At 34.7% G+C, this 22167-nt stretch overlaps 4 protein-coding genes across 4 annotated transcripts; 3 read left to right on the plus strand and 1 right to left on the minus strand.

Moving 5' to 3' along the window:
- The first annotated feature begins 1436 nt into the window (after nucleotides 1–1436).
- LOC111882704 (putative receptor protein kinase ZmPK1) lies at nucleotides 1437–4288 on the plus strand. Its single transcript, XM_023879069.3, has one exon. It carries the CDS (start codon nucleotides 1654–1656, stop codon nucleotides 4039–4041), a length of 2388 nt encoding a protein of 795 aa, XP_023734837.1. The 5' UTR covers nucleotides 1437–1653; the 3' UTR covers nucleotides 4042–4288.
- Nucleotides 4289–4337: 49 nt separating this feature from the next.
- LOC111882705 (uncharacterized) lies at nucleotides 4338–6599 on the minus strand. The gene is made up of 8 exons (XM_023879070.3): nucleotides 6358–6599; nucleotides 5901–6050; nucleotides 5601–5780; nucleotides 5432–5520; nucleotides 5242–5306; nucleotides 4960–5062; nucleotides 4740–4853; nucleotides 4338–4643 (listed from the first exon to the last, which is right to left on the minus strand). Exons 1-8 carry the CDS (start codon nucleotides 6494–6496, stop codon nucleotides 4521–4523), a joined length of 963 nt encoding a protein of 320 aa, XP_023734838.2. The 5' UTR covers nucleotides 6497–6599; the 3' UTR covers nucleotides 4338–4520.
- Nucleotides 6600–6959: 360 nt separating this feature from the next.
- On the plus strand, nucleotides 6960–10448 carry LOC111882714 (amino acid transporter AVT1E). The gene is made up of 11 exons (XM_023879080.2): nucleotides 6960–7183; nucleotides 7927–8210; nucleotides 8307–8521; nucleotides 8678–8701; nucleotides 8797–8977; nucleotides 9069–9288; nucleotides 9374–9509; nucleotides 9616–9781; nucleotides 10078–10121; nucleotides 10202–10264; nucleotides 10362–10448. Exons 1-11 carry the CDS (start codon nucleotides 6960–6962, stop codon nucleotides 10446–10448), a joined length of 1644 nt encoding a protein of 547 aa, XP_023734848.1.
- A 2565-nt stretch (nucleotides 10449–13013) lies between these two features.
- Nucleotides 13014–17066, plus strand: LOC111882741 (probable protein S-acyltransferase 16). Its single transcript, XM_023879103.3, has 7 exons — nucleotides 13014–13552; nucleotides 15346–15438; nucleotides 15518–15619; nucleotides 16093–16170; nucleotides 16246–16344; nucleotides 16434–16529; nucleotides 16615–17066. The coding sequence occupies exons 1-7, from the start codon at nucleotides 13280–13282 to the stop codon at nucleotides 16759–16761; spliced, it is 888 nt and encodes a 295-aa protein (XP_023734871.1). The 5' UTR covers nucleotides 13014–13279; the 3' UTR covers nucleotides 16762–17066.
- The last annotated feature ends 5101 nt before the right edge of the window (nucleotides 17067–22167 follow it).

Genomic DNA, 22167 nt, shown 5'->3' on the forward strand with positions numbered 1-22167 from the left:
GTTATCCAACCAGAAATTAATGGTGATGATGCTGGAAATGATAAAAAAGAAGTAAGGCATTACATGTCTGGGATGGAGAAAAAGACGACAAGCTGAAGGTGTTATCGGAAATGCTTTGATTAATCATATGGATGTGAACAAAATCGAGTGACGATTTGGATGAAAATATAGAAACTAGGTTGGTAATTGCCATTGATGATGATGATGATGATAAGCTCCGATTTAGTTCTTATAGAGAAAATGAAAAATTAGAAATTTTGGGTAGTTGATTTGCATAGATATAAAAATATAATTCTGGTGAAATTTTGGGAAAATGGAAACATTCTTTATTGAAAGAGATTTATAAATAATTTAATAAAATGTTAGATAATAATAGTTCTTTTTAAATTAAAATATTTTTTTGTTAAATAAAAAAAGATAAAAGAGTTTTGAAAAGGACAAATAAGTCATTTCATATGGCTCAAAGTTTTAAAAACCACAAGATTATTTATCAAAAAGATTAACATGACTAAAGCTGTTATCTTTGGTTAACCACAAAGACCATTTATGTAATTTTGTCTTATTTTTATGAAAATGTCGGTAATTAATAAAATAAGTGTTGTCGTAATTCATTCATATGTTAGCAGTGACCATCTAGATTTGTAGTTTCGTACATGGGTAAATGAACATGAATAAATATAGAGAAAATTACAAATTTAACAATTTTCTTTAATTATTTGCAAAAAATAGCCAAAAAAACACAAATTACAAAATTAGCCACCAAAATCACAAATGAATTAGAGTCATCTGCGATTTCGACATTTAATCTGCGAATGTACAAGTGTTTAAAGTGTGCGCGTGCATTGGCAGTTGTACATTTGCAGATGGACTCTGCGATTTTATTAGACGTTGATCTGCGATTTTGACTTTTTAAGGGTATAAATACCTTAACCTTTTTGAGCTTTCATTTTGCAAGGTTTTTGTTGTAAGAACTCTCTTTGTAGGCGAAAATCAGTAGCTACGGACGATTTCGTAGTTAAAATTAAAAAAAAATGTGCAAAATCGTAGATGAAACGTCAGAGGAAATCGCAGATGAACTAACGTATAGTTGACAATGCACGTCCACGCTTTAAACACTTGTATATTCACAGATCAAATGCCAAAATTGCAGATGACTCTAATCTATCTGCGATTTTGATGGCTATTTTTGTATTTTATTTATTTATTTATTGCTATTTTTACTAAGTAATTAAAGAAAATGGCCAAATTTGTAATTTTCTAATTAGTATAACCAAAATGCTACAAATCTACGAAAGACACATGGAAACATTTTATACTGAGTTTGACAAAATGTGGTTATGATTAGAAATAGAAATAGAATAGATTAATGAACCGTTGACATAATAAAAGAAATTATCATCAACTAAGACATAAATGATAATTCATAATATATTTCATGTCAGAATCTTTCATTGTATCTAATATAACATTAATCATTTTACATTTTAAACACATAGAACAAAGTCTTTAGTATTAAGAAATGCAAATATACAAGGATTCAGGTGATACATGCACGCCCTACCCCGAATAAATAATTAACACTTCCAAACGCAAAGTCTTCGCTCTTCACTAAAACAAAGTAAGCTGTTTACTGAAAGAATTAAACAGCCCAGCATGACGAAAAGAGTCTTTCTCCTCCTCTTCTGTTGCTTAATGAGATCTTCCGTATCAAAGAACACAATTCAGGATCATCTTTATAGAGGCTCGTTTCTCTCCGTAGATGATGATTCACACTTCATAACCTCCCCTGACAACACTTTTACCTGCGGCTTCTATGGCTTTCAAACCAATGCTTACTGGTTTGCAATCTGGTTTACAAACTCCAAAGAACGTACTGTGGTTTGGACTGCAAACAGCAACAAACCTGTCAATGGCCATGGCTCAAAGTTAACACTTGAGACAAATGGTGCCATGGTTTTGACTGATGTGGATGGCACGTTTGTGTGGGAGACAAACCCAACGTCCACGGATGTAGATAGAGTAGTGCTGCTTAATACAGGTAATCTAGTACTCATGAACAACAAAGATCAGATTCTTTGGCAAAGCTTTGACTATCCAACTGATACTCTGTTGCCTTCTCAATCATTAACAAGGAGCAAAAGCTTGATATCTGCTTTCAGTAAAGAAAGTTTTCAACCTGGGTATTTTAGTTTGAGCTATGGTAGTAATAACGTTTTAACAATGTTTTACGATGGCCCAGAAATATCAAGTGTCTACTGGCCTAGTCCTGATCCAAGTCTTAATGTTTGGGCCTATGGAAGAACCCCTTTTAACAATACCAGATACGCATTCTTTAATGATCTCGGTGTGTTTAACTCAAGCGATGGGTTGCAATTTAATTCTTCAGATATGGGTTTTGGGATCAGAAGGAGGCTCACCATGGACTATGATGGTAATCTCAGATTTTATAGCTTGAATGAGTCAACAGGATTATGGTCGATCTCGTGGCAAGCTATATCACAATCATGTAATATTCATGGAATCTGTGGGAGAAACGGGGTTTGTGTTTATGGAGACAAACCTGAATGTTCATGTCCACCTCACTATGAGTGGAGTGACCCTAATGATTTAGGTAAAGGTTGTAAGCCTACTTTCAACAATACATGTGGAAAGTCAGCAACGTTTGGATTTGTGCCGATGCAGCATACTGATTACTATGGCTTTGATCTAAATTTCTCATCACGCATTTCGTTTGAATCATGTAGAGACATCTGCTTGGGTGATTGTCGTTGTGAAGCATTTGGTTACAGGCTAACAGGTGAAGGTACTTGCTATGTAAAAAGCGACCTTTTTAATGGATACCAGTATCCTAATTTCCCAGCAACCATGTACTTCAAAGTACCAATTGGCATGGAAGCTCCCGAATCTGCCTCAATCCTTAATGGTTCAAAGGCCATATGTACAGATGTCCCAGTCATGGTGGGTTCTCCATCTATGTATAAATCACCTGCTGGAAAGGTGAAATGGGTTTATCTTTACTCGTTTGCTATAGCTTTTGGTTTAGTTGAAGCTTTGGTCATCTTATTGGGCTGGTGGATATTTTATGGAAACAACGCATTGGTAAACAACCTAGAAGAAGGGTATCGTATGGTATCTAGTCAATTTAGAGGGTTTAGTTATAGAGAGCTGTTGAAGGCGACACGGAACTTTAAGGAGGAGATAGGCCGAGGAGGATCAGGAGTTGTGTATAAAGGGATTCTGGAAGACGAAAGGGTGGTGGCTGTGAAAAGACTGGGTGATGTGAGCGAAGAAGGTGGAGAGTTTTGGACAGAAGTCAGCACCATTGGTAAAATCAATCACATGAATCTAGTGAGGATGTGGGGATTCTGCTCTCAGAGAAAACACAAACTTCTAGTTTATGAGTTTGTAGAAAATCAATCTCTTGACAAAAGATTGTTCTCCTCGAGTTTTCTTCAATGGAAAGAAAGGTTCAAAGTTGCCATAGGCGTAGCAAAAGGTTTAGCTTATTTACACCATGAGTGCCTAGAATGGGTGATTCATTGTGATGTTAAGCCAGAAAACATTCTTTTAGATGAGTCGTTCGAACCAAAGATTGCAGATTTTGGTCTGGCAAAGTTGACTCAGAGAGGTGGTCAAGGCTCGGAGTTTACCAGGATCAGAGGGACAAAAGGATATATGGCTCCAGAATGGGCTAGCAACCTTCCTATCACAGCAAAAGTTGATGTCTACAGCTATGGGGTTTTGGTTTTAGAAATGACAAGGGGAAGTCGACTTTCTAATATTGTTGTTCAGGAAGGGGAAGAGGAAGAGGAAGAAACGGAGCTTATGAAGTTTGTAAGGGTCATGAAAACGAAGCTTCAAGGAGAAGAAATGGATCTGTGGGTTGAAGAGATGATTGATTCGAGGTTGGGAGGGTTGTTTAGTAGGAAGCAAGCTGTAAAACTTGTTGAGATTGGTGTAAGTTGTGTGGAGGAAGACAGGAATAAAAGGCCTACAATGGATTCAGTAGTCCAAGTTCTAATTGATTGCGAGCCTGAGTAGACTCGCTAAAAAGAATTGCATTTTACTGTTTATGTGAATGTATTACACTTTCCTTGATTGATGCTGCTTCAAATTAATGCAACTCCCGTCTTCTTTGGTCAAAGGTTTAGATCTAGATTGGCAGCCTCCCGCTCAAAAGTATGGAGGAATATTAGTTTGTATATGTATATTAGACTCATATATATATTATTTGTTATGTGTTTAAGTCAATGTTCGTATTATGTAACTATTAATACTTGGAATGAGAATTGGTATCCATTATGGGAAAATACGTACTGTGTGATAAATCCTCGAGATTAACAGAAACTTGCAATAATTTTCTTTTATTTCCTGAAATTATTCATCCATTTCTTCATGCTAGAGCTCAATTAATCAAGAAAAAAAATAAAAAGGCAATCTTACAACGGTTGTCATGATGTATATTGACAGCAAAACTTATAGTCTCTAAGTCTGCAACTATCCAACAATAAATATTAATATTAAACTGCAACATCTGCATACGATGCAAATGCCTCTTCCACATGAATAACATCTCCAACATTGATAACCTTTCTCCAATTGTTATCAATATTCTCACACACCATCATTTGCCCAAGGTAAACCTACAAATTTTATTCATTTAAATGAATACGGAAGATTATACACATAGATCCTTACTTTCTTACAACTAGGATAAAATGTGGGGACATGTAACTCACCCTGCCCTTGTATTTTGTGGGGTTCACTTCCAAGACTTTGGCCGATCGGAACTTCATCATGGTTACAGTTGGTTCACTCCCTTCAGTCGCGTCCTCTTGATTGATTGTAGGCACCTGAGAAAAAGGTTTTTGAATTAAATGAATATAAATGTTCAACTTTTCAAAATAATAAAAAAAAAAAAATTAATATGACACATGTGTTATTGACGAATTGCAATACCTTACAACGTGGGCAAAGCATGACGCCTGTAAAAGTTAACCCGTTTATTTTGATATGTTTCCAGAGGTCCTCAGCAAACGATTCACAACCATCTACATAGATGCTGCATGAGAAATTTGTTATGAAAAAGCCAAAGATGTGTTAATTGTTAGTACTTTTGACTTAATGCAGAAAGACTCATTTGTTTGTTTGTTTTCAAGTGTTTCCCAAATTGGCTGTAATTTTCTCAAATATTTTAAATTTCATTATCCAGATAACAATTTAAAACAATGAAAGACATACTTGGGCCTAAACCGGTTTATGCTAACGGGTTCCTTTAACTGTTCATTCACAGCATCCAAAGAGGCCTGCAGAATTCAATATTTAAAATTATGAATATAACAGAATGCATTTGATATCAATGGGACAAAATTGCGATTCTTGTGTGAAAAAGAAGTAAATACCCTCCTCTTGAATAACAAATGTCACTAACCTGGGATGCTAAAAGGATGGGGAAAGCATCTGTAAATTTAACATTGAATCCAGGAGCAAATAAAGGGTCAACTGGTCTAGTTTCGGTCTCTACATACAAAAAACACGAGTGAGTTAAATTTCTCTTGTGTTATATAAAATGAATTTACAAAAACGTGATAGGATTTTACCTTCATTAAAGCGCACCAATCGGCTAGGTTTTCCAAGATATTCAGTGAACCATTTTGCAGCCTCGTCTCCTTCATCCAAGGCTGACCCGCACCACTCCCAGACCGAAATCCCGTCTGACCGTAATGATGGTTTGGTCAATGAGATCTTGAGCTCGGTAGTCATACCGGGCCCACGTACCACTGCCCGAACAAGATCAAATCAATTCATATTGCATAAACAATTCCTCCTGGGACAACGCTTGTGAAATTTGGTATCTTTTTTGTGACAAGTTTTAGTTATGTTAAGGAAGAAAGATATACCCAAATAAGAAGTTTTTTTGGGCTCCCAACCCAAAGAGAAGGCTTCCATGGGCATCTCCACTTGAACTAGAGCAAGCTTTGGTTCAACCCTTTGAGTGCACGCTCTGCCTTTTGAGTTTATAACTACCCAATGACGATCCCACACAAACCCTGTATCAAAACAAAATCTAACAAATTTATTGATTGTTATGCTGTTAGCAGAGGTGCAAGTGAACATGCAGAAAGAACCACCTGGTTAAGCAAGCTACAGAGGTAAAATCGGGACACGTTTAACCCCTTTTAGGTTGGCCAACAAAATTACGTAATAAACATTAATGACTTTAACGAGTTGCATCCAGAGGATCTAAACTTTTAGGTGGAATTGAATCTTTTTTTAATGAATTTGGAGATTGGATTTTTCACTGAATGTATAAAATTTGCAAGGATTGGAAGTTGAAACTGGAGGGACGAAGATTACCGGTGGGAGAAAGAGGTGCTTGTGAAACGGAAATGGCCTTGCATGATTTAATTGGATGAATGAAGATCGATTTTACCGTCGGTGATCCTCCGGTAGCAGCTGTTGCGGCTGAGCCTCCGTCTGCTCTCACTTCCGTCATCTCTCTCTCTCTCTCTTCTCTCTCTCTCTCTCTCTTGATGCTTGGTTAATAGCGGATAATATAGAGGTGGAAGTGTGGAATCTTTCTAAAAAAATTAGGTGCAATTGACCAGTGTTGGTCACTTTGGTGTGCGATGACAGAATAATAGAATGGGGATTCCATTACAACGACAACGGAATAAAAAAATGACTATTTTAACGTGATTGGTTAAAGCAAGTATTATGGTCCATTTATTTTTTATTTTAATTTTAAAGATTTAAGAATATAGAAAAAGGATTATTAAAGATTAAAATTAAAAACTAGTAATAAATTTCACCATATCGACATGCATGAATGCATAAATTTCGGACTTCGTGTCTCTCTAATTTTACACTAATCATCAAACAATTTAGCCTAACAACTTCACAATACATCTGACACCAAAATTCTATGAATGTGGTTGTAATTGAAGAATAATTTAGCTATGACAGGGATGAAAATCGACGAAGAATTTGTGCCTGATAGGCGCATTGAGGTTGAAACAGATGATGAAGAAAACGAAGCGGAAATACATTGCGATGGCGAGGATAACGACGATGATGAAACCGGATCCGACAGTGAATTAATCTACGCTGAAACCAATTCCGGCTTCATCACCGCTTCTCAATCTCAAAACTGTTCCATTGATCCGTGGCCTCAAACTTACAGGTTCTCTTCGTTCATTTCGAGCTTTGACCATTGATGTTTCCGACTATACCAAATCTCTATGCAACTGTGATCAATTTTGAGTATAAATTATCAAATCTAGAAGAAGAACACTTAAGGATACCGCCATTCATACGAAAAATTCATAGTGTTTATTTTTAAATATCCATGATTCTATGAAATTTGCACTTGAAGAGTAGATATCTCAGTCTTCTATCATATATATCATTCTTAGCAGCAGTTATTTCTTCAAATCTACATCAACTGTAAATAGAAAACCATGCGAGCAACAAAGCCAGGCTCAATGAGCATTCAGACCAGGGCCTCGGGAGAACAGGGTAGGGGTAGACCAAATCTGTCCTAAGCAAACATTTCAGAAAGAAAAAGACCACATTTGCACTTAAGTAAAACACTCTGTACAGTTTAAAGGTTTGATTTAAACAAGTAACAAGCATGTGGATGTTGTGATTAATTAAAACAATTACTGACACAAATACTTATAATAGTTTGAGTAATCCTGCATTCTCAATCTTTGGTATATTCAACAATGCAAAGAGTCTTTGCAGTTTGAAATCTCAAATTTGTCCCTTCAGTCTATGGGTATCACAGGAGACAAGGAGTTTGATAACAACTCAAACCCTGCCTATAGGATAACTCACACAAGTTAAACAATAAGTAATATCCACAGATACAGTACATTACATTTAACTTTTATAATTTTCCATGATGAATTGCAAATTATGCAGGCAATCAATGGACATGTACACAATGCCCCTTCAGTCTATGGGTACTTTAAAAGGCGCATCAGAGTTGAATCTAAATCTACCTATAAAGAGATCATTTGGTCCTACAGATGATCAATCCACCTTGCACAAGCCCCTCATTACTGAAACAAGCTTGGACAAAGATCAAGTTCCTATCTCAACACTCCCTATAAAGTTCTCTCGAATATCAGCCTTAAGAATCCCTAGCCTCCATGATTTACCACCTCCTGTAGAGCAGTGCTCATTTTCTCAATCTGTTCTTAATGGTTAGTCCAATACCTTCCTTCAAAGTAGAACATTCAGCCCATATTATTCTCCATGAGATTTTTATGTTCTTATTGTTTGTAGTGATTGTTATGCAGCAATAAATGTCCTATGTGGTATAGGACTCCTATCAATGCCTTATGCATTTAAAGAAGGAGGATGGTTGTGTCTTCTACTTCTATTACTTGGTGGTGGTATTTCTTGCTATACAGGAATATTGATAAAACTGTGTTTAGAAAGATATGATGGGCTCCAATCTTACCCTGATATTGGACAAGCTGCATTTGGTTTTGTTGGCCGCATATGTATAGCTGTGAGTATTTATACAAAACTCAAATATTTCTACAAATAACAAAAACAAACCATGAGGACCAAATATGTAACTTTCTCTTTTTGTTTTCTAGTATAGTGCTAACTGCTAAGTACAGTAACTTTTGGTTTTTTTTTTTTTTTTTTCATTTCAATGCAGATGGTTTTGTACATGGAATTGTTTGTAAGTGCTAACTGTGAATATTAATTTCATTTGCATGATTGTATCTAATTAACAGTTTAAATTAATCTCAAGTTGTGTGCTAATTAATACTGCAGTCTTCTTGTGTGGAATATTTGATAATGATGAATGACAATTTATCATCACTTTTTCCACTTGCTCAATTGGATATTGGTGGCATACATCTTGATTCTCATTACTTATGTGCCATTATATCCACCCTTGTCATCCTTCCAACAGTTTGGCTGAGAAACCTCAGTTTACTCTCCTATATTTCAGGTTCTAATTTCTATATCTATCCTTCAGTAATTTTCCCTTTTTACCCCTGAGATAAATTAAAGGGACTAATTCCATAGGTTTTTTTGAGCAGCTTTTGGAGTTGTAACATTGGCAACTGTGATTCTATGCTTACTATGGCTAGGGGTAGTTGATGGAATTGAATATCAACCGAGTGGAACTGCATTAGAAGTTGGAAACTTGCCTGTAGCAGTTGGACTTATTGGTTTTTGCTATGGTAGCCATTCTGTTCTTCCAAATATCTACACTTCCATGAAAGATCCTTCTAGATTTCCATCTGCTATGCTTATCAGGTGACACGATTATTCATCAAAATTACTTTTTTACCCCAAACACTTTTTTATTGAACTTGTGAATTCATGCATGCATGCAATGCAGCTTTTCTATAGGTTTCGTTTTGTACACTGCAGTAGGAGTATTTGGATACTTGATGTTTGGGGACAACATTAAATCTCAATTCACTTTAAACATGCCACCTCATTATCTTACCTCCAAGATTGCAGCATGGACAGTGGTATATATGCATCAAATAACAATTTAAAAAAAATCCCATCATATCTATATATATAGCTTTAAAATTAATTAATCTAATAGTATTATTATATACATGTTGTACACAGGTTGTTACCCCTGTTACAAAATTTGCATTAACGCTTACACCAATAGCATTTGGTATTGAAGAACTTTTGCCTCCATCTCAACAAAGTTCTTATGCTGTCTCCATAATCATCAGAACAGCTTTGATGTTCTTCACCCTACTTGTAGCTTTAACAGTTCCATATTTTGGTAATGGATTGTTTTTATTAAAACTAAATTACATTTTTCGTCCTTATTTAAAGTTGTTTTTTTTTTCAATTTTGCGGCTTACTTGAGGTTCTTGTAACATTTTCGGTCCCTGTTCCAAGTAAATTACTAGTTTTGGTCCCAAAAGTTTAGTCATTTTAGTTAGAACATAGACTAAAAACGTCAAATAAGTACCAAATGTATAAGAGAACATTTTGGGACTAGAATTGAAAAAATAGCTATACTCAAGAACCAAAACGTAATTCATACTTTATTTTAATTTATTATATTCATTACAGGAGTTGTAATGGCCTTGACCGGATCAGTACTCATGATGCTTGTAGTAAGTTTCACATTTTTATTCTTCATTTTATGAATATTTTTTAATTAATTAAAATAATTAATTTCTTGATGTTTTTACAGTCTGTAATCTTTCCGTGTGCTTGCTACTTGCGTTTACTCCGTGGTCAAACCACAACATTTGAGGTCCAAAACTTACATTTTTATTTTCATAATCGTATAAAATATATTACCTTTTTTTTGTATGTTCCTCAAGCAGAAATCTATAATTTTTTTTTTGCAGATTACAGTATGTTCTTTAATGATTCTTGCTGGATTGATAAGTGCTATTGTAGGCACATATTCATCACTTTCAAGTATTCCTGGTTAGATTATAGGAAGACGGTAAGTATTATTAGGAAACGGGAATTTTATTTGATACCACATTTTTATGTTTGATTAGATGTTGAAAATGATTTTTGTGTTGAGGCCATAAGGTTTATGTCGTTGCTATTGTTTTGACTCTTTCGTATATGGTGGTTTTTGTGTATTTAAAGGTTTCATTTGGGGTTAAGGGACTATAATTTTCCCACTTTGTTTTTGAGTTATTTTAAGAATTAAAGAGGGAAAAGAAAGTAAGGATGAAAAAAAAATCTTGTTATTGAGTTAGAAAAAAAGGCCAAGTTTTATATACGTTTGTCATTCAAAAAAGTCAAAATATATACCATAGCGTAACGAAATACATATTAACAACAAATAACTTAGTGAAATATCACATCAATCTAATACAGTGTTCTAAAAGGCGCGTCATAGCGTGAGGCGTGGCTTCGCCGTTACGAAAAGCCTCATAACGTTGCTGTTAGGCGTGACGCCTGGCAAGGCATGACGCCTGGCAAGGCGTGATATGGCACGTCATGGCTCGTTATGGCGTGTTATGACACGTGTTTTTTTGTTTAAGACACGTTTTTTTGCTCTTTGTTATGTCTTTTCTAATCGGAGATACAGGTAATGTGGTTTTTGTTAATTTTTTGTTATTAGTTATTGATCCAACACTTCTAAATAGTAATTATATTGAATATAAATTTATATATATGTGGTAATATAACTTTAAATTAATTCAAAATCGCCGTCTTACATCACGCCTTGAAAAACGTCATGGTTCGCCATGACTCGTTAAGCTTGAGGCTTGGCCTTGCCGCCACGTCACGCCACGCCTCACGTCATTTAGAACCTTGATCTAATATACTCATGGTATTACTCTATATACTTGTACCAAAAATATCACCAAATCTTCTATGACATTCCAACAAAGACCACTTCATTATCACATTGTATATATAGTTTACGCTAAATAATTGAAAATAAATATCATGTATGTGTATATGTAAAGATTGAACCATTTACTCTAAATAAACCATGAATAGATAGATCATAGATACTTCAAATGAGTCCAAAGAATATTCAAACAAACATAATTGTTTCACAAAGTCGAACAATATTTCATATCTCTACTTCTACAATTGAAGCAACACAAATGGTCGCTCTAAACTTGTTGGGCGCCGGTGTAAAAAAAAAAAACAAATTCGTATAGTATCCGACAACAGCATAAGGCTAGAAGGGTGGATTACTCAATACAAGTTAAACAAAACTAAGATGTCTTTAACAAGACCTTTGAAACTGTAGTTTTTTATTTGTTTAAAAATGTTTGACAAAAGTAACTGTAAAAATGTGTAAAGTTATATAGATTATATAAGGTAAAAGTTTAAAACTCCTAAAAGTTATTTTAATTATCTTTTTAATTATGAGTTTTTTTTATAAAATTAAAGTTTTAAGCTCATATTTCATATTTCAAAAAAAAAGAACTTTTTCTTAAATTAGTGGTTTTTTTTAACTTTTTAAAAACTATCAAAAACTTGTTGTCAAAACCGCCATTAGGGGACTTTGGTAAATTGCGTTGAATTTTGAACTCTTACTAGTTAAGGGAATGTAAAATTGCATAACCATTCAGATGTAGTTCTGAGGTTTTTTATTCATTCGGAAGTCTTTTGGTGATTGAGTCACACGTATTGAATCTGAACAATTCACCTCAAAATGGTTCCATTTAGAGGTTACCAAAAAGCTATTCAGTCTAGAAAGAATTTATATATATATATATATATATATATATATATATATATATATATATATATATATATATATATATATATATATATATATATATATATATATATATATATATATATATATATATTAGGAGGCAACATTTGATTACACATCTTATACATGATTTGGGTAAGGTTTGTTAAGAGAAACTTTTATTAGATAAGCAACTGCCCCCACTCTAGGACCGCCCATGATTTTACCGGGAAAGACCCCATTTTTTGTACAAATCAAATAGTTTTTTCGGCCGATTCAACTAAAAATAATTGTTTGGACCTAAAAAGATGTCTATCAAACGGAGTCTAACATGCCCTACATCAATAAATAGTTAGATGAATCTATAAGTATTAGGTTAATAGTAACGTCGACTTACTTATCTGTCTTGTGAAAATGAAAGATCATGGATTCTTCTTTATGAGGCATATCAATTCTGGTTATAAATCATTGTCATTTATTGATGAGAGAAATATTTGTTTGATTCAATGGTATAAAACTATAAATAATGAGCTATATCATATGTACAACTAAGATTATGTACTAGTCCTTACAGTTGTTTTGTTGGTAAAGAGATGAGAAGACTATAGATTATAAATCAGTTTTCTTACTTTGGTACTATTATGATTTACAACACATATGTTGGTCAATGTCAAGAAATGATCGTGACCTAAAAGTTAAAAACAAATCTACAAAATCATAAAAAGGAAATATGACTAATGTTGAGCCACTTTTAGATGATAGAGAAAAATGTAAGGGTCTATGTTGTAACTTATTCGTACTTTTCTTCTTCCGGAGCCTTTCAGGCTTTGTTTGACGTGGAAGCCAAAACTAGGAGCCTTCTTTGTCCAAATAGACCTATCGGACACCCACCGCTCCCTTCTGCAATCTCTCCTAATAATAAACAAATCCCCCCGCCGGAGATGCCGTCGTAAACCTATACGCCGGTACCTCCGCCGCACTGCTTCTACCTCAAAGATCAACCTACAATTTCCCCTAATCTTGCCCATTGTGAGATCACCGGAAAAGAAATTTTGAAAAAGAAGAAGGAGCGTGGCTCCTCGAGAAATGGCGAGTGGCGGCAAGCTCTCGCCGCACGTGATTGTCGTCTCACTTGCCATCGTTTACATATACTTTTCGACTGTCTTCGTTTTTGTAGACCAATGGTTTGGGCTCCGTTCGTCTCCAGGAATCATGAACACCGTCGTTTTCACCGCGGTTGCGATTATGTGTATCCGTAACTACGTCGTCGCCATGTTCACGGATCCTGGTCGGGTCCCACCTTCATTTGCGCCCGACATTGAGGACTCGGAGCACCCGATTCATGAGATCAAACGAAAGGTACACAATGCGGGATCTCTTCTTTTTCTTCGAATGTTACTTGATTTGCATTTTCTTATTATATTCATTCGATTAGTTTCCTTTTCAGGTTTAAGATCCCATCTGTGTTTTTAAAATCATTTCTGCAAATCAAAATCTGTGATTTGATAATCCGTTGTTATGATTTGTTTAGACCGACCTTAAAAGGGTTTTTCCCCTTAGCTTGCTAAGTAGCCATTACTTCTTGGGATTGATTGTTAGCTTGTTAATGTTCAACTACTCTAGCTGGTTCATATCAAAATCTACATCATTCCCAAAATACTCAACATAAGTGATCTTCATCGATATTTAAGATAAAACTGTATACTTTCTTCCATTAGACGTTAAGGCATGTACTGAAACCAGGGGGTTGCTTCTTCTTTTTTTCCCATTAAGTGTTCTTTCTCTGTTGAGTTGATCTTTCTGCATTTAGTAAAAAAGAAACAGTTAATTATAGCTTACCAAATTGAGCCATATCCCCATTGAAACTGTTATATTAGAAAAACTTAACACCTAAATGTGGTAATGGCATGTTCAAATTTAAATACCGTTGGCAGGAGGTTGCTTTAGCAGACACATTGATTTCCCTCACGTGCTACACTTGATGGCTATTCTTCTTAAAATTGAAACCCTAAGGTTAAGTCTTGTAAGCTTCTTCAAGATTGTTGTAAAGAGTTGTGTTCATGGCCATTTATAAATAGCTATAATAAATAACAAACTAATTTCAAGATCATCCAACATGGCTTCCTTTTTAGACATAGAAACATATTTGTTATGGTGATAAATGATAATTGATCAATGCTTCTCTTTTGAGTATATCTCTAATCATAGGTGCCTTTAGCTATTTTCATATCTACTTACACCTGATGGTTATGACCATTTTTGTCAACTCAACAAGATCCAATTATTTTTACTAGCATGATTCATACTAGATCTATCTCTATAATCTGTATATGTAAAGATGTTATAAATACTTAGGGGAAGAAGAAAGGAAAATGCTTTAGAACATAAAAGTTTCCTATACTTGTATTTGGTGTTGACTTTTGAATTCTGATCATAGAGCAAAACAGTTTTTTCACTAGTTTGTTCAATGTGATAGTAAGAAATCATGCAAACTGAGGAATAGTAACGCATTCGACAAGAAATTGTAACTATTTTTTTGACTTGAATGTGTAGCTAGGAAATACAAAATATATATGCTCAGTCTTGTGAAGTTACATAATTTATATGGTATATTCAACTCCCTAATAACTTTACAACATGTAACTATGAGTTTTCTTATTAAATCCTGTATGGATGAAGTGGCTGAATGGATAGTGATGTCTGTCTGGATAAAGTGATGTATACATAAAGACTGTTTCTTTTATTGAACAGAATGAAGTGTATGAATATGATGAGTGCATGACGACCATTTTACCCTTTTGTATAGAAATGTTGGTAAATGACAAATGAATGTTTATATAAGAACTATTATTAATCACAAACTATTTTCTATAAATAACAATACAAATGTAATTATATTTAACCTCAATATGATTAGAACTTAAATTGAACACGATATTTGATCATAATATCAAAATAATAAATTAAATAAAACGAATGTAATAGTTAAGAATTAATTGCAGCATAAACTTCATTTAGTGCTCAAATGGTGTCGATACCAATACCATATGAGACTGTATGAACAAATGCTGTTTCTTTCTTTCTTGGGCTGAAAGAACTGTAAATGACGATTTTACCCTTGTGTTTTGAGACTGTAGATTTGTTTTTTGCAGGGGGGTGACTTGAGATACTGCAAGAAATGTTCATCATACAAGCCACCTCGTTCCCATCATTGTCGTATATGTAAACGTTGTGTCTTAAGAATGGTATGCCTGCCACCTTCTGTTGTTTTATGATTTATGCTAGTAAATGACGATTTTACCCTTTTTGGAAATGAAATTGAAGGATCACCATTGTGTTTGGATGAACAACTGTGTGGGCCACGCCAACTATAAGGTGTTCTTTGTGTTTGTTGTATATGCTGTCCTCGCATGCCTATACTCTATGGTGTGTATCATCTTAAATCTTTCTTTCTCCATTTCTGTTTAAACTTTTAAATGATTGAAGTGATTTATTTATTTTTGAGTAAGTTACACGAATGGTCCCTACGGTTTGGGGTAATTTGTGTGCTTGGTCCCTAACTTATTTTTTTTTTAACTCGGAAAGTCCCTATTGTTTGTTTTTGTTACGTGTTTGGTCCCTACTGTTTGTTTTAGTTACGCGTTTGGTCCGGATCTTACAAAAAACGACTATTATAAAAATGATGGGGTAGGTAAGGTAAGATGAAGGGGGTGGGTGTGTTTATTTAAATAAATTAAAAAATCAAGGGAAAAATAGTCTTTTAAGGTAAGATAGGGACCAAACGCGTAACAAAAACAAACATCAGGGACCTTTTGAGTTAAGTTAGTTACCAAACACGCAAATTACACTAAACCATAGGGACCATTCATGTAATTTACTCTTTATTTTTGGATGTGTAGATTTTGCTTTTAGGTAGTTTAACTGTTGATACACAAAAAGATGGACAGCAACCCGAAGGATCTTATAGAACTGTATATGTAAGAAGTCTTTCTTTTTCTTTTTTTCTTTTTTTTTTTTTTAAAAAAATCTTACAAAGTTCATTTGTTTTGCAGATCATATCCGGGATGTTGCTAATTGCACTTACCATGGCTTTAGGTGTCTTTTTGGGGTGGCATATCCATCTTACATTACAAAACAAAACCACAATAGAGGTTTTTTTTTTTTAAATAATATATAGATTTTTATTGTAGGCATTATCTTTTTAAACATAAACAATGTTTATAACATCAACATGTGACAGTATTACGAAGGCGTGAGGGCAATGTTGCTAGCTGAACAAGGCGGAAATGTGTACTCTCATCCGTATGATCTTGGGGTCTATGAAAATCTAACTACAGTGAGACAACATTTCCCTTTTCTTTTTTCTTTTCTTTTATAACATATAAAGAAAAAAAAAGATTAATTAATTTATATATTTATAGGTATTGGGTCCCAACATTCTTTGTTGGGTTTGTCCTGTATCAAACTACATAGGATCAGGTCTACGTTTCAGAACTGCATATGATCATCCACATGGCGTATTCAAAACAACAACTACAACTTCAACTTCTTCTTCTTCTTCTTCATAAAATTATCTTTGTTATATATAACTTAGTATAAAGGCCGGGGATCGACTAATGATATGATAGGGCGAGTAGAAGTACTAACAAGTTGTCCTTTTGTTGTGGGGTTTGTTTTTTGAGGGGTTGGTGGGGTGGGATGGGGATTACAGTTTGTTTTAGACTTTTAGTGCTTGTATTGTACATACAATAAGCAACATGGATGGATTATGGATAGATGGATATGGATATGGATATGGATATGGATGGGTAATATTTGTATAGATAATTGCTTTAACTATAAAAGGAAGTCTTTTATCCCTTCCTTTGGCTTATGTGAAATGTTTTTTAGCTACATATTTGTGTTTCCTATGAAGGCCGGTAAACCTAAATATAAGACAAAATTTCACAAATGGTCATTTTGGTTTTAAATTTACCCACAAAACAGTTTATATATATATATATATATATATATATATATATATATATATATATATATATATATATATATATAGGTGGGTTCAATTGAGAAAATAAAAAAGGTTGAGAATGAGGGAATCATTCTTAGCCTCTCATTTATATAAGCATAAAAAGACACGGTGACAAACTTGTAAATATGTTAATAACCTTCAATGTCAAATATGTAACTATAGAGAATTCGATAACAGTTCGTTCATCCTCAAAATTTCTCCTCCAACCTTCAACAATCATCCAAATTTCTTCAACTAAACCATCATCAATGTCATTCAGTGTTAATCAATCATCAATATTCATAGATGGGAGGTTCGTCGTTCAAGACAAATTCGCAATCTAAATTCATCAATTTCATCGATTTGTTAAAGTTTGGAACTAGAATTTCCCAGATTCGCAAACGAAATCAGTTGGAATCAGAATTTCTTCGTTGTTCATGAAATTGGAATCGGAGTTCTTGACTCGCAGTCACGGTCGACATTGAAGGACTCAGAATCGGTACTCATAGGTTCCCAATTGGATTTTCGGAAATCAAAATCAAAATGAGAAATCGATCAGACATAGGTGTCGCATCTGAAGATGAAATCGGAAGTATATGATGATTTGGAATTGATAACTTGATGTTTTTTAACATTTTTAAAATAGTTAACTTATATGCACTCCAACTGTTTGTTGAAATGCATAAACTAAATTACCACGTTATATTCATATATGAATATGTTTTCTTGCTTGAATCAGTATATGATTATTAAAACAAAAAAACAAATATGCAAGTTTGTATGTTATTCATATGTGAATAACATATAAAGATTATATATATTTGTGAAAACACATTGTAATATTCATATGTGAATATACTGTGTAATATTCATAGGTGAATATATCATCTAATATTCACAAGTGAATATACGATGTATTATTCACATGTGATATACCATGTAATACTATGTCATATTCAGATATGAAAATATTATCTAATATTCATAAGTGAATATACCATCTAATATTCACAAGTGAATATACTATGTAATATTCACAAGTTAATGAATCGTCTAATATTTAAATATAAATATACTATGTTTAGTATATGCTATATTCATATATGAATGATACTTAAAATGTAAAAAAAAAAAAAAAAAAATTAATCATAGTTTTTATTCATAAGTGAATAACGAATGTACTGTAGAATGACATTTATAGAGAAATGATGATTTATTATATTATTATGTAACGTCCGGGTTTCAGGGCTAAGCATTTTTGTCAATGTAATAGTCTAGGTCAACTCTTGTAACTCTTTTTGAAGTAATAAAGATGAAATATTTGAGTATTATGTGAATTATATGTGTTTATTATTTAATTATAAACGTATAATTAATAAAGAATAAAAATGAGCGTCAAAATTAAAGTGTGAGATAATCCCGATATCTCTACATAAAGTTGTAGAATATGTCTCAAGGTTTCCGTGCATATAAGGAACGCCGAAATCCGAGTTATAACGAAGAAGTTATGACCCGTCGAAGTTTCACGACAGAACCGGCACGATACCGGGAAGCGTGAATAGTGAATTTACGATAGAGCGAGATTTAGCCTTAGTGATCTAAACGAAAGTCGTAGAATATGTTAAACTAAGAACATCGATAAAAAGAACGCCCAAATCTGACTTCGTATGAAGAAGTTATGAGATTTTAAACAGATCAATCCTGTCCCGGCTTGTTAAAAATATAACTTTAAAAATAAAGTCAAAATTAGCCGACGGAGTCGAAACGAAAGTTGTAGAGTACGTCTTCACCTACACGTGGATATAAAGAACGTCAAAAACGGAGTTCGTATGAACGAGTTACAAATTATAATAACATATTTACGTATTAAAATAAAGTATAAATCATGTATACGTACACATATATATACATATGTATATATCATTAGAAAGGTATCGACGATGCGGTCATTATAAGACTAATGTTGAGTTCTTTCGACATTAGTTTAGTACAAATATCATTAAATCCATTTATAATAGTATTATAGAGGGGTGTTTAGTTGTTTATATAACTAAAAGGTCATTAAGTAATTATGGAGGGTAGTTTTTGAAAATTCAATTAGTATAAATAAGAGCCTTGGGCTCTCATATTTCTTGCACCATTCTCTTGATTCAAGAGTCTTTCTCTCCTTATCCCCCGAGCATTTCGGTCCCTCGTGATTCGACTTCTCTTTCTGTAGCTTAGTATAGTAAGGTGAGCGTTGAAGCGCTGCACGAATCTTTCTTAGAAAGATTCAGCGACGAAGTTCTGCCCCTGCAGAGCCCAACTCCTAGCTAAAACCCCCTTGTAAGTAGGTTATGCTTACCTTATTTTAATATAGCTTATATTTAAAATTAGTATTGTTATTATGAACTTATAATAAATATTTGAGCTATTATTATAACTTATATAAGTGTCGTTATAATATTTTTTTTTAACTACTCGCGGTACGGGGAATCTGGTTTAAAGGGCCGCATAGGGTTGTTGGATTTCAGAAGTGCTATATGCCAAAATGGTCCTGCCCTCCGGTGTTTTATGTCTAGCCCCTGTCTGTACATAGTGGTTGGAAAATATTGTTTAACGCTTATATAATAATAATAATACTAAGACTAATAGTTGGTCACGGTAAATATTAGACTAAAATTTAGCGATAATAATGCTAGGTTTCGTCGAAGGAAAATAGAATCGTTAGAAGCAAGCGCTGCCTGATTTTGGAATCATCACCTTAACAAGTGAGTGCATAGTTACTTTTAACTTACACATAGATATGAAGTATTTTATATAAATTACGTGTTATGTGTGCATATTATCTGAATACTTGCTATCTATGCTAGATGAACGTTGTTATACATGTTTTCAATGATTTAAACTGTATATGTATTTTATATCTACGAAAATGTTGGGGTAAAACATGGGTAGATGCAATAGGTGATGTGTGATAAAATGATGAGAGGCCTCGATGTCGATGTTGTTGATTCTGTCATCTAGCGGAGTATGGATGACGACCACAGACTCTTCTAGACAGTCCAGTGGAACACTAGCAGGCTCGCAACCTGTAGGTGTTTGTGAACGATATGTTCACCGGTGTACTCCATCCCCCACATGGTTTCCTTTAGGACATTTATTGCTGAGGAATCCCCTTAGCAATAGTGTCCGTCCCGATGATGATCCTTAGGCTAGGTCCCTTATGATAGGTGTTTAGGGACGTAAAGTGAGGATAACGGGAACGGGTAATCGGGTTATTGTTGATCGATGAAATTAATAAACTTATTTATTGTGGGTTGAAAACCCTATGTGCTCACCAGGCTCCCAAGCCTGACCCACTCAGTTTTATGTATTACAGGTAGTGGCGCATGAGCATAGGTGTGATGTTTTGGACGAGGGATTACGGATATAGGCCTGTAGATATGAAATAATATAGTAAGGCTTATATTGTACTGTTTATGCTTTTGATCTGTACGAACATGACATCCCGAGTCTTTTAATGAAATACATTTCTATGGAAATGCTTTTGATAAATCTTTATCATATTTTTGTTTTGGGACAAATTCCGCAACACTTTCATTTAAAATGTAACTTTGATTTTTAAACAAAGCATAAACAAACCGGTCTTTTCTGGCCGTGATTTTGGGGATATCACAGTTGGTATCAGAGCATTAGTTTAAGCGAACTAGGAATTTGTAGGATTTCTAGACTTAAACTTAGAATGCTAAGCGATGATTGTGAGGTGTGAGCACTAGCTTATTTTAGGAATTGTGCCTAAAATGCTTTTATGTGCTAAATGCTTTGCGCATAATATGCTGTTAATTGTTCGGATCTATGGTCTGTTGCCGACCGGATCTGGAAACCCTATGTGTTTAGGATTCTAAACGTACGACTACGATATTAGAACTAGCATGTAAACGTTTCGGAGTGATAAGGACGATTTAAAACGTCTATCCTAAATAAAGATCTAAATTCACCTTATTCGGTGTATAGATCAAGATGGCAAGGACCCGTAGCGGAAACGTGAACGCAAATAGAGGTAGGAACCAACCCCTAGTGGTTCAGCAAATACCTGTTGTTGAAGAAGTTGCACCTGAGCCAGTCACCATGGCTGGAGTTCAAGCCATGATTCAGGCTATGCTAGCTGAACAAAGGGAAGAAATGAGACGGATGCTCCACGAAAATAGGGACGAACCTACCATACATGTTGAACCGACGGAGCCAGTTCCCGAGCCATCTGAGGAAGGGAACTATAGCCGCCAAGTGAGTCAAGTAGGGACTCAAGGTGAGCAAAAGGATGGCCCAGAAGGGAGAAACAACAAGGATGGGCGGATGTACAAAAATTTCTTGGGTGCGAAACCACCAAGTCTCTCAGGAAGCCCAAAGTCTGTTGAGATTATGGACTGGATCTCCGAGATGGAGATGGTGTTTGAGAGCTGCGACTGCAGTGAGAAGCAGAAGACTGTCTTCGCTGTGAGACAATTAAAAACTGGAGTCTTGAGCTGGTGGAAGCTATTGGCAGATACAATGCCACGGGGAGAAGCTCTGAAAATGTCATGGGATGAGTTCTTGGAACAACTGAAGGCGCAGTACTGTTCAGAGATAGACCTGATTGATCTGAACAATGAGTTCCAAAATTTGAAGAAGGGGAGAATGAGCATCGATGACTATGCTGCTGCATTTACGGAAAAGATGAAGTTGTTTCCATACCTAGTGCCAACCGAACTTTCCAAAATTGAGAAATTCGCAAACAGACTGCCGGCTGACTTTGGCCCAATAGTCAAGATGGCAACCACTCTGAAATCAGCTGTTCGAGCAGCTAAGAACGTGGAGACCCAACAAAAGGAAAGAGGTCTGGAGAGGGTTGAGGTTGGTGAGAAACGGAAGTTCAATGGATCCTCGAAGTCCAACAAGAAGAGTAGATTCTCGAAGTCTGGTTCGAGGGGAGGAGGATCAGAAGCGA

The sequence above is a fragment of the Lactuca sativa genome, chromosome 9 (assembly GCF_002870075.4).
Source record: "Lactuca sativa cultivar Salinas chromosome 9, Lsat_Salinas_v11, whole genome shotgun sequence".
Classification (NCBI taxonomy): domain Eukaryota; kingdom Viridiplantae; phylum Streptophyta; class Magnoliopsida; order Asterales; family Asteraceae; genus Lactuca; species Lactuca sativa.

Excerpts from the sequence above, each read along its gene's own strand:
- LOC111882714 (XM_023879080.2), top strand. The coding sequence starts at position 6,960 with ATGACAGGGATGAAAATCGACGAAGAATTTGTGCCTGATAGGCGCATT. Across the intron at positions 8,522-8,677 it reads TTGGCCGCATATGTATAGCT|ATGGTTTTGTACATGGAATT; the intron begins GTGAGTATTTAT and ends ATTTCAATGCAG. Across the intron at positions 9,782-10,077 it reads TTTAACAGTTCCATATTTTG|GAGTTGTAATGGCCTTGACC; the intron begins GTAATGGATTGT and ends TATTCATTACAG.
- LOC111882704 (XM_023879069.3), top strand. The coding sequence starts at position 1,654 with ATGACGAAAAGAGTCTTTCTCCTCCTCTTCTGTTGCTTAATGAGATCT.
- LOC111882741 (XM_023879103.3), top strand. The coding sequence starts at position 13,280 with ATGGCGAGTGGCGGCAAGCTCTCGCCGCACGTGATTGTCGTCTCACTT. Across the intron at positions 13,553-15,345 it reads TTCATGAGATCAAACGAAAG|GGGGGTGACTTGAGATACTG; the intron begins GTACACAATGCG and ends TGTTTTTTGCAG. Across the intron at positions 15,620-16,092 it reads TCGCATGCCTATACTCTATG|ATTTTGCTTTTAGGTAGTTT; the intron begins GTGTGTATCATC and ends TTGGATGTGTAG.
- LOC111882705 (XM_023879070.3), bottom strand. The coding sequence starts at position 6,496 with ATGACGGAAGTGAGAGCAGACGGAGGCTCAGCCGCAACAGCTGCTACC. Across the intron at positions 5,307-5,431 it reads CCATCCTTTTAGCATCCCAG|GCCTCTTTGGATGCTGTGAA; the intron begins GTTAGTGACATT and ends TGAATTCTGCAG. Across the intron at positions 5,063-5,241 it reads ATAAACCGGTTTAGGCCCAA|CATCTATGTAGATGGTTGTG; the intron begins GTATGTCTTTCA and ends TTTCTCATGCAG.